At 41.5% G+C, this 12299-nt stretch overlaps 1 protein-coding gene across 1 annotated transcript in view; it reads right to left on the bottom strand.

Annotated features, from left to right (window-relative positions):
- Positions 1-12299, bottom strand: part of bahcc1b (BAH domain and coiled-coil containing 1b) — a 110652-nt gene that overhangs the window by 28974 nt on the left and 69379 nt on the right. Inside the window, exons 8-10 of the mRNA XM_065262916.2 lie at positions 7999-8198; positions 6943-7288; positions 4039-4824 (exon numbers count right to left, since the gene is read on the bottom strand). Coding sequence (XP_065118988.2) covers positions 4039-4824; positions 6943-7288; positions 7999-8198 — 1332 coding nt within the window. The remainder of the gene's footprint in view (positions 1-4038; positions 4825-6942; positions 7289-7998; positions 8199-12299) is intronic.

Below are 12299 nucleotides of genomic sequence, written 5' to 3'. Positions count from 1 at the left end.
AATAAGAATGAGATTTTTTACCACTACGGTACAGAAAATGGGTTTTTTATCAATGCTGTAATAAGAAAGTGACTTTTTACCCCAACTGTAATAAGAATGAGATATTTTTACCACTACTGTACAGAAAATGGGTTTTTATCACAACTGTATATAACAATGAGATTTTTTACCACTACAGTACAGAAAATTACATTTTTATTAATACTGTAATAAGAATGAGATTTTTCACCACTACTGTACAGAAAATGGGGGTTTTATCACTACCGTAATAAGAATGCGACTTTTTACCCCAACTGTAATAAGAATGAGATATTTTTACCACTACTGTAATGAGAATGTGAGTTATTACCACTACTGTCAGAAAATAGTTTTTTATCATTACTGTAACAAGAATGAGATTACAACTACTGTACAGAAAGTGAGTTTTTATCAATACTGTAATGAGAACTATTTTTTTACCACTACTGTACATAAAATGTTTTTATCACTACTGTAATAAAATTGCAAAATCATTCGACTATACAGAGAATACTATACCATATATATTTTACCACTTCTGTACAGAAAATAAGTATTTATAAAATAAAGCCTGTTCTTGATTACTTTTAAGAGTGAAATTTGACCCAGACATGTCCTTGACAACTTTCAAGAGATTCATTCAAAAGGAAAGGAGATGAGAGAGAAATACGAACAAGTATAGGCTTTAAAAAATTATAGCAGCATGACGAAAACCTCTCAGCCGAAACGGACAGAGATGTGAATAAAACGAGAGCAAGAAAGACAAGATGAGGAAAACTGGATTATGCTGGCCTGGGAGGGTCTTTGGTTTCCCACCTGGCTGAAATCATCGTGCCACTTTTAGCCTAGTGGTGGTCTTTGTGAAATCGATGCCCATGCCCTACTGTAACAAGACCAGTGCGGACAGGAGCCATGCAATGATATAGCGATAGAAAAAATACTGGATGAAAGCAAGAAGCATGAGACAGATGGAGAATAGAGGCCCAATAAAAGAAAAAAAACGATAGAGGAAGGAAGGAAGAAAGAAAGGGTTGAAGACAAATTATGCTCTCCGAGTGATAGCTGAGAACATTTAGTCCAGATAGCCAGGAAAGACTGAGTGGTAATATTGTATGCTGTGGTATCACTGACCAATCAATAACAACTACCAACAATACTTCAAAGGACCTCTCAAAATCCATATAATTTTATCACACGTTATTTGTCCGCACTTCACGGCGTCCGTAACACCGCGAGGAACGTTAGCAGAGCGCTTGAGATGTCTGCAATAGATAAGGCCCTTGCAATCAAATCTGTAAATCACTGAAGACTAAACCCAATCGCATATGAAATCTTTAGTCGGCGAGGGACCTGGTCCTGACAGCCAACGGGGGCTGTCTCACCTCCAGTTCTTTAATAATTCAACGCCGGGCGTGTTTATTGATGGCTTCTTTCCTGCTGCAAAGAGCTTCATCATATTCTCTTATTAGTCCCTTTAGTGGAGCTTGCATGGGCAAGAATTACACAGCAGATTGCATCCCTGTTTTAATAGGGGTGGACAAGACAGCATAACACAAGCTAATGCACGTCTGGAAAATCCAGCTTAAGCCGGTGGAAGGTGTTTTGGAGCATTATTACTGGTTTCTAGATGGTCTAAGTATGTTTCCAGACCACATGAAAAGCACCGTTTTCTTTCCAATCATCATTTATCTATTTTCTTTAAAAACAGAGACCATACATTTTACCCTAAATGCATTCATCTGCTAAATAGTAGCATGATAGCTCATACATATAACCTGCCAAATTTACATTTTATTGTCTTTAAAAGAAGGTTCTTACCTCAACTTAGACGAATGAATACATACCTACCTTTATTCAATGCATGCACTTAATCTTTGTACAGCGTCTCGTGAATGTGTTAGCATTTAGCCTAGCCCCATTCAATCCTATGGCTCCAAACTGGAATGAATTTAGAAGCCAACAACACTTCCATGTTTTCTCTATTTAAAGACTGTACATGAGTAGTTACACGAGTAAGTATGGTGGCACAAAATAAAACTTTTGTTTGGAGCCATAGGAATGAATGGGGCTAGGCTAAATGCTAACACATTCACGAAGCGCTGTACAAAGATTAAGTGCATGCATTGAATAAAGGTAGGTATGTATTAATTCGTCTAAGTTGAGGTAAGAACATAGTAAAATATTGAAAAATGGTGGTGTTTTCCTTTAAGCTGGACTTTTAAACACGGCACAACAACAAAGTGCCAAATGCATTTAACATTTTTTTCAACAAGCGTTTGAAATTCCTCAGCTGCTGGCTTAAATAAAAACATCCTTTGGCAGGGAGACCCTAACTGCTCCCTGGAAAAGCAACAAGCGGTGCTCACAACAATGGAGCCTAATTAGTCGACAAAACCCGCTGTCGTCCTGAGAGGAAAAAGATCAGCTGCTTTTACTGTACTATTTCATCAACTTTTTACCATGGGACGTCGGTGAGCTGCGGGAAAGCGTGGGGCCTTTTTTCCATCTAAAATGAGGCTTATAAAAGTGATCAAACACAGGTTGAGGAGCAGGGGCAGGGGAGGCATCCCTTAAGATGACTGAGTGGACACAGTCCAATCCGGCAGACCCGGGGGGAGCCAGCGATCATTAGAGCTGCCTTTTAAGACAGGCTAAAGCCCTTTAAAAACACTGCCCCCTCCTTCCAGCTGTCTTAGTCTCTCCCTTAGGAAGAGCTGAACCCCGAAAGGCTGAGGAGCATTTGATCTTTAGGCAGGAAAAGAAGCCAAGACTCAGTCAAGTGAGTGAGTAAGTGTGTGTGTATAAGCTATAGGAAAAATGTGTATGTGTGTGTTCCTATGAAAGTGTTAAGGATGACAGCCAGGTGAATGTATATGTATATACTGTATGTGTGAGTGTCTGGGGGTTTATTGTTGGAATGGGAGGGGTCTGTGTTATCTTTATTTCACACAAAGCCTGGAGATGTGGCTTGTCTGAAAGCCCTATTTTTGCATCTCTTTAAGTGGAGGAGAGAAAATATGAAATGAAAGGCTCTTCCGTGGCCTTCCGATGCTCCCTGTCTTACAACGCTATAACATGGTTCAGGCAAATCACTGATGAGAAGTAACATCATGTGTGCGATTGGCTGTGCTTTCTATCATGATAAGAAAGAGCAGAACGGCTTTTACCTTGCTTCTGTAAACCTGAAATGTTACAATATGAAGAGCCATCAAAACATTACAACATCATGTAATGTTGCTGTATGTTAGCAAGAAAGCATCTTAAAGGGATAGTTCACCCAAAAATGAAAATTCTAGCATCATTTCCTCATGTTGTTACAAACCTGTATACATTTCTTTGTTCTGATGAACACAAAGGAAGATAATTTGAGTAAAGTTTGTAAAGCAAATTTGGCTACTAAATTTTTAAGTTACCAGCTATTCAGAACGTCTACTAGTCAAAAAAGCAAAGAAAATAACCAGATGAACTATGTCACATCTTTAGTTATAAATATTTATTAAACATTTAATTATTATTTATTATAAAATCTGAACTGCATTTTATTCATTCTGTCATCCTGCCATCTCCCTTCCTCTTTCATCCTTGTCCTTTTAACCAAAACTGTTTTTAGGTAAGCGAGTCAATACAGTACAATGAACACAATAATACATTTAATTACTTACATATTAATTTACTAAATATATTTTCTATTTAATCTTATGCATTTGGTGGACCCTTACTGTATATCCAAAGCGACTTACAGTGCATCCAATCTATACATTTTTATCAGTATGTGTTTCCTTGGATTGAATATATAGCACAAAATAGTGACTGCACACTCACTTGCAAAATAATAATAATAATAAGTCACTATTTTGTGCTATATATTTGGATGTATTCTTTTTGACTTGCACCTCGGACGGAGTGCGTTTGTTTCATTTTTTGATTCCTTGGATTGAAACCATGATCTTTGCATTGCTAACACATTGCTCTACCAACTGAGCTACCGCACTGTGTACGTGTTTGTGTTTAATATATTACCTTCATTCTCCACCATGTCATTTCTTTGTTGTTGGGTTCGCTCCAGCTCAGCCATTTCACTCAGTAATGCTATGCCGTAATTAGGGGCCACCACATTAGCAGACACAGACGCAGGGGCCGCCATGCGGGCATCTCTCGTGGCACACAAAGCTGCTGCGATGAGCAGCTCCAGACTCCAAATGCAGCTGCCTGGGTACTGATTTCCCAGGGCTGAGGGCACGGGGCAGGGGGACAGGGGTGGCGATGTGTCGGCAGTCCCTAGGTCACTGGTTGATCTGCACTCATCTTCAGCCTTCCTCTCTGGGTCATTCTCAGTAGATCCCACCGCCAGCTCCTGGATGGTGGTCATAGTAACCTTGACTGGGTCTTGTAGTTCCTCATCATTCTCGTTCTTATCTGGTTCTGAAATCTCTATTTTACTAACTTGGCTGTTGGGTATTACAGTCGCTGTAACTGAATGAGGGATCGAAGGAGAATCGATACCGGGGCAAAGGTGACCACAGGTGACCCCCGACTCTCCTTCATCAACCTCACCTCCTTCTATTACTCCAACATCTTCATCGACACGCTCGACTTCCTGGGGCAAATTGGAAGGAGAGCCCACTCCAGTGTGACTAACAGGCTCCTCCCCTTTTGGAGTAAGGGGGTGGGGCTCAGGCGCAGGTTCAGCAGGTTCCGCTTGTTCCGCCTCCAAGTCTGCATGCTCAGCCAACTGGACCTCTTGAGGGGAGGGGCCACCTTTGTAACCCATGGCGATGGCTGGGTAAGTGTAGCCGGGAGGGAGATCTGAAAGAAAAATAGAAATAAAACTGATTGAGTGTTTCCATAAACACCGATGTTGGTTTAGATTTCGCAGCCTTGTTTGAAATCACCCTATAACAAGCATAAAGATTTAACTGCTTCTGAAACGCACTTCACTGCACACTAGCAGCAAGCCATTACCATTCATTTGTTGTACACATCACAATATGACCTTGTCAGTTAAGGGGCACAGACCCCTGCCGCTGAAGTGCGGAGACGGGGTGAAATATACTGTGTATGGAGAAGCATTAGCCACAGCGAGTACCGTTCACTGCGTTTATCTAGAATAGCACACACATAATGGAGCCGGCGCCATAAAGACTATAACGCAGGCATGAGCGAATTTTCCATGAATATTGAATTATGTTTGAGTTGTTATAGATGCTGTATGCGAGTTAGCGAGAGAGAAAGATTGCACGTAGGAATGTTTGTGTATAAATTAGTCTTAAAGTGAGAGTGTGAATTCAGATCACAGCCGTGCGAGAAAAAAAAAAATTTTGTGTGTGTGTGTCTATATGAGATTCGGGGTATATTGATGACAGCGTGGTGTCTGAGTGTGATTGCAGAGCTGGCCCTGCCCCCTTCGCACCACATTATTGATGGTGTCCGTCCGCCAGATGAATGCATATCCCTCCGCCAGCAAGCATTCAAGGACCCCTGAAGGATAAGAGAGGCCCTGTCTGCCGTCTCACTGACCTCTCTACCGTTCCCTGTCTGCGTCTCTCACGGCTCACCATGGCCCCTTTAGCTTTTTTGCACATACAAATAGATAAAAAATTGATACAATTGTGCAAGAATGCAAACGCAAAGCCAAAATCATGAGCTTGCACTTTCGTTCACATGAATAAATGGATTGTCTTTGGTGATCAAAGGGACAACAAGTCCTTCAAAGGCCCACTGTACCTCACTGTATCTGTGGTCTACTATCTCTCTCTCCATGACCATGGGCTTTTTTCTGCCCCTCTATCTCTTCTTCCCTTTACCGCCTCTCCCCCAGGGGTTTTTGGAGCCAGGCGCAGTGGCAGGACCTTAACCTTGAGAATGAAATGTTACAGCGGCGCTGTTTTCTGACTAAAATGCTAGGGCGTAGGAAGGGTAGAGATTAAGAGAAAGCACTGCTCTGTTTTGTTGTTGTTTTTCTGGCTTGTGCAAAAAATAATTATCCTTATTGGTATTTTGCCTTATTTTAATGCTGCGTTCACACCAGCCGCGGTAAAAGCGTCAAGCGCAAGTGATTTTAATGTTAAGTCAATGTAAAGATGCGTTGACATGTGTCTGGAGGTCTCGCGGCGGGAATGAGGTGTTTAGCGCGGTGCGTTAGACGCGATTCTGCCTCATTTGCGCGTTTAGTTCGCGCGATTTAAGCGTTGCTGTGGGAAACTAACAAGTTGAAAATTTTTTATTTTGGCGGAAAACGCACCGCATAAACCAATCAGGAACTGCCTCTAGTAGTGACGTGATTACAGGAAGTGAGAAGAGTCGCAGAAGCCCCTCCCATGACGTGAAAATGAAGCGAGTACACTCAAAATGTTCAAGCGTCCAACTACGCGCGGTAGACGCAAATTTGACCCCTCACACGTGTCTGTTGTGAACCCAACATTAAGATGTTTAAATATTTTTTAAAAATAAAAGAAAAAATTTACCAAAGCAAAGTAAAGTGTATGATAAAAAGATTTAAAGCAACACAAAAGAGTTTTTGCTCTTTGCTCCCCCTACAGGTTGGAAGCGGAATTGTCCATTACCACTGTCGTAAATAATTTAGCCTACTGCAGCAAAGCTGTCTCTGATTGGCCGTAAAGCAAGTTTTTGTAGTTTTCATTAGAAGAAGTATGTCAGCAAATTAATATTTATGAGCCAATCCAACAGGTTTGGTCATGTGCCCGTCCCTTCATTTTTCAGATTGTATTCTCCTCTGTCAAATACAATTTCCCACACACATATCTGAACTTTAACCCCATTTCTGTATACGTTACACTCCATACATCTTCGTTTCTGAATGTACACTATCCACCATATCATCCTCTGAATCCTCTGTGTAAACACCATTACACACAGAAAAGCCAAACACTAGTGACAAGACACAAATGTTGTTGTTTCCCTTACCAGGCTCCAGAGACTGGGGGTAGTCCTGCGGGGGCTGCCCCTCGCCTCTCTTGTCCTGGGATTCGGCAGGCTTAGGAAGGTGGTGTGGGGTGGCGTGGGGGCTGAGCGCCGGTGAGCGGGGAGCAGCCACGGCCGGGCTGGGCTCGGGACAGGGCGTGCTTTTGAGGTGGGAACGTGGGGCTGGTGAGCGACAGCAGGGTGAAAGACGAGAGGCGCAGCCCCCCGGGGACGAAGAGGAGGGAGGCGGTTTGCTGGAGGGGCAAACGGAGAAGGGCTTGGTATGCTTGGGCATGCGAAGCTCAGACGATCCCTCAACCAAATCGATGGGGGGATCCTCGGGTTTCCTCTGCAGAAAGACAGGAAAAACAACAAACTGTGTTACTTTATAATTCAGACAAGACGGGCAGTCAAACACTACATATGCTACAGTAATACTGTTTACTAGATTAATTACGTAAAAAACCTAAAGGAGTATTTACTTTAATGAGAAGAACTTGAAGACTACATGGATTGCTTTAATTTAACTTGTTTATATATTATATAGATATATAGGTAGGTAGATCACAAAACTACTAATATTCACAACTATTGTTTCCTCTATTCTATCTGTAACAAAATAATTTTATTAAAAACTTTGTAAGCTATATAGCTAGTTGTAATTTAGTCGTCTCAGGTTTCCCAGTACTGTTGCATAATGACAAGCACCTGACATGTAACACAATGGGTGCTAATGATCCTCAGTTTACTTGCATTTTGCTCTGTGACTCTGTATAAAGCATTGGGATAAAAAATCTTTAAATCTTGGCATGTTTCTACAAAAAACCTGCTCTTTCAAATTTTCAATGTGCTTTAAAAGTGAAAGTTGCTATAAAATTCTGAAAAGCAGGAACAACGGGCCTTTCACAACACTGGGCGCTCCGGGTAGGCCTGTTGAAAGACACATGTGCTTCGGTAGAGCAACACCCATTGAGAAATCAGCCTGTGGGGTATGAGGAAATGCATCTAAACTGTATTAACAATCATGTGTTCTAACATCTAAACATTTGTGTGTGTCACCTGTGAATGGCTGTGTCTGTGCGCTAGCTCCAAAGCCTGCGCCACACGATGCTGCTGGTGCTGATGCTGCTGCTGCAGCGCATAGAGCTCCTGTTGCCGTAGAAACTGGGAGCGGGAATAGACGGCGTGATGCTGCATGTGTGAGGCGGGCCCTCGGGCTCCATAAACAGGGGGCCACAAACCCTGCTGCTCCATTACATCTACAGAGAGAAAGAGTTTGGAGAAAGAGTAGGAGAGTGAGAGAAAGGAATGAGAAAAGTACGAACAAAGGTTTTTTTTTTCTCTCGCCCTAAGGCAGGTCTCACTTATCGCTCTGAAGGCCTATTGATTTACGGCTATAAGATTCTTTCACGTCTCTCTTTTCTTCCACTCTTTTCTTCAGAAAAGTCATCCGCCGTCCCCAGGGCAAAAACTCCCATGCTCACATTTCCACATCCCTTTCCTCGTCTCTCCACGGAGGCCGAAACGCAGCTCACCCAACCCACGGGCGGACCGAGAATGCAGACCGCTTCCTCTGTCACTTGCATTCACCGTTTGCTCATTCATACCTCAGCGGATTAACGCAAAACGATGGTCACCGGCGAGCTAACCAGTCATACTCGCCTGATCTGTGGCTCGCGCGCGCCGCAGTTGCAGTCAAAACGATTCAGCACCGCTGTCTCGAAATGTCACATGAATGTGGCTTTTCTGACAATCCCTGCCAGACAGCCTGCTGAGAGTGGGCAAAGTGAGTCTATTCCCAAATGGCTCAGTCAGTCAGCAGAGTTTGGGTTGGGTTATTATGGCTCTAATAAGGGTTAGGTGATGGGTGCGCAGATGTTGTATCGAGAGACAAATTCTTAAGGAGGGAAGATACTGTCAGCATCAGATGCAAAATGCACATTGCTTAAATACTTTTTTAATGAAAAACTAATCCAAAGCTTGCATGGTCCTTGGCAAAATAAAGTATAATTAAAGATAAAGTCCAGTTTTGTACATACAATCATCCGACATAATATAAAGAACATTCTGTAAAAGGTTTGTTTAGGGAACTTAGTATCAAGTTACCCAGATGCCCACTAAGAAACGCAGTGCACTTTCCATTCTGATTTATCTTTTAGGTAAATCCTAAATTGTGATGACAAACGCTGCATGCATTTTTTTTGTCATTTTATCTGTGTTTGCTGCACAACTATTTGCGGAGGCTGAAGGAAAAGCGAGAGAAAGAGAGAGAGAGTGTGTGGAGGGATAAAGCACAGCTGTGTAAAGCACTTAGTCTCAGCCTTGAGCCTCAGCCCACAGAAATTTCAACACAATATGTTTTTCTTTCAGCCATTGGGTTTTGCATGCTGCCGATTCCCCGCCCCTCCTTCCCTGATGTATGGCAAGGACCTTTGTTTGGGAAAGATTACTGGGACAGGGTTATGTTTCCCTAGGGAGGGATCCAGTGGATGCACTTCCCCTCTTTGTTGCGGAAAGGTAGTGTGACGCTAAGGAGCAGAGAGCTAATTAAATTTCACAGCCAGCGTGGGGAGGAGGAATGCCAAACAGAGGCGCACAGCACAGGACAGCACAATACTGCAAAAAGCCATGCAACGATGCGCGGCACAGCACGGTTAAATATAACACGGTGAAATGGCATACGGAGATGCACAACAAATCAAAGCACAATGGCAAACTGTGCAGATACGATGTCACAGCAGAGCGCAGTAAGGCACAGTTTGAAACATAAAAAGCATTTTACGGCAGATTCTGTTATATGGCAAAGAATAATGCTTTAAATAAAAACATGGATAAGAACACTGCTAACACGAGCCTTGAGTCCTATATTCCTTGTAGATCAACCGGTATAGCTTTGCAACGAATTAAAGTAGTGATAAAATGTTTATCTTTTATTGTACTGTAATTGCTTTGGATAAAAGCGTCCACCAAATGCATTAAAATGCAAACTTGTGTACTGTGAACGAATCAACACGTTTATCTAAGTAAATAATATTTGCCTTTGTGATCTTTCATCAAAATGTGACAACTTGCTTCGTCTCTAAAACGAATATTAAGGCCGTGCAAGCAGTCAGATGTGTTAACATTCCCTTAGACCTCTTTTAAGCAAATTCGCATTCACGTCTGGCTTTACTTCTCACAACCTAAACAATTCCCAGCAAGTCTTATCCTCCATGTATTTTTCTCATTGAATATCCAGAAATCTTTGTTACGTAAATAAAGTAGGTCGAAACGGACGTATCGTGTTGACTCTAAGCAACCGACTAAGAAAAAAGCAAACAAAAGAAAACAAAACAACAAATTGTGCCCCTAAATTGTTACCCTTCCCCGTGGCTCTCACCTCCTCAGGCTCCACGTATTGACACAATGGAGACAAACGCCTTAGGCCCACCTGGAATAATTTTACTGCTGTGCAAACAGTAACATATTCATACGAATTTAATCTAAACCAACAGACCCTGAAAGCACACCCACACAGTGCCTTTACATCACCATTTCTACCGCTCGTGCACGCTTATCTATCCCCCTCCCCACACACACACACACACACACACACTCAAAGTCAAATACGCGAGCTATCTACTTGAAATGATAATTTGTTTAAACAGTTTGAATAATTCCACTTTGCGCATTCAGAGTGTGCATTAGGGTCGCTTGTGAAACTGCTCCCATTAAGTCTATACTACAATGTGCTGTAAATGCCTGCTTGGCTTAGTGAAGCGTTTCACAATAATGATTACAGAATGATACAGGGCAGAAAGGGGATGAGATGGAACCGTGTATGGGGGAAGGGACACGAGACCCAGGGGGACGAAATTCAGAGTAGAATTCCAGAAAGGAACAACGGGATGGACCGACCGGAGCTGCTGTGGCCGACAGTTAAAGTCTGGGTCCATTGTGACTAAACCACACAAAAGTGTGAGGTTTTTGTAAACAATTTTTGCACCAAAACTTTTTGGATAGCTGAATGAATTTTTCAGCCTCCAAAATAAGTATTATTTAAAATTATTATTATTACTGGCGCTCTGGGGCGATCCGAGTTTAAGTACCGGCTCCTGTTCCCCTCTCTTTCCTCCCATATCACTTATACAATCACATCACGCTACACTCTACTAATAAAATAAAGCTGTAATGGCCAAAAATATATATTTTTTATTATAATAATTAAATCGGCAACCTGTTACTTTTTTGGACAAACGAACAAAAAACATTGCGCAATTACTTAATAAGGATTAGTACATTTTCTCACCACCATGTCATCTAAAATGTTGATGTCTTTCTTTGTTCAGTCAAGAAGAAATTATGTTTTTTGAGGAAAACATTCCAAGATTTTTCTCATTTTAATGGACTTTAATGGACCCCAACACTTAACAGTTTTAATGCAGTTTAAAATGGCAGTTTTAAAGGACTCTAAACGATCTCAAACAAGGCATAAGGGTCTTATTTAGCGATACGATTGTCATTTTTGGCAAGAAAAATACTTCTCATCTTTCTCCGGTCCTGTGACGCGCCACCTCATGTAATACGTCATCACGTCGAGAGATCACGGTTGACTTATGCGAAACTATGCCCCAGTGTTTGCAAGTGTGGAGAAAGAGGACCGTTTCGAAGTTGTTGTATGTCGAATGATACTAATTAATGTCTTTGTGTCAGTTTATTGTTTAAAATGGTCCGCAAATGTGCGTTTCATTTCTGTTACACGTGACCTTTCGACGTCATTACGCAATTACGTGAGGTCGCAATGGCGCGTCACAGGACCGGAGGAAGACGAGAAGTTGTGGTTTAAAAGTGCATATTTTTTAATTTTCTTGCCAAAGATGACAATCGTTTCGCTAGATAAGACCCTTATGCCTCGTTTGAGATCGTTTAGAGTCCTTTGAAACTGCAATTTTAAACTGCATTAAAATGTTACGTGTTCGGGTCCATTAAAGTCCATAAAAATGAGAAGTTTTCCCCAAAAACATAATTTCTTCTCGATTGAAAGAAAGACATCAACATTTTGGATGACATGGTGGTGAGTAAATTATCCAGATTTTTTTTAAGAAAATGACTAATCCTTTAAAACATCAGTGGTAAAAACGGTCTCAGATTTTACCCCGGTCTTACCCTGATTTACAATGGTAAGTTTATAGTATGAGAAATAATTCATTTGTGGAATTTGTCATTTTTACATAATTTCACTTTAACCAAGTAAATCTGGTATTCTGCAATTTTATGTTTCAGACAGAGATGACGATAGAGAGGCAAAAGTTACAAATTGCAGCTTTAAAAATAATCAACATATTTGTTTAAAAATATATATATTTTGCACATTGGCGTGA

The sequence above is a fragment of the Paramisgurnus dabryanus genome, chromosome 1 (assembly GCF_030506205.2).
Source record: "Paramisgurnus dabryanus chromosome 1, PD_genome_1.1, whole genome shotgun sequence".
In the NCBI taxonomy this organism is placed as follows: domain Eukaryota; kingdom Metazoa; phylum Chordata; class Actinopteri; order Cypriniformes; family Cobitidae; genus Paramisgurnus; species Paramisgurnus dabryanus.
The sequence above is the reverse complement of the archived record's forward strand: the minus strand, read 5'-3'. Positions and strand labels throughout refer to the sequence as shown.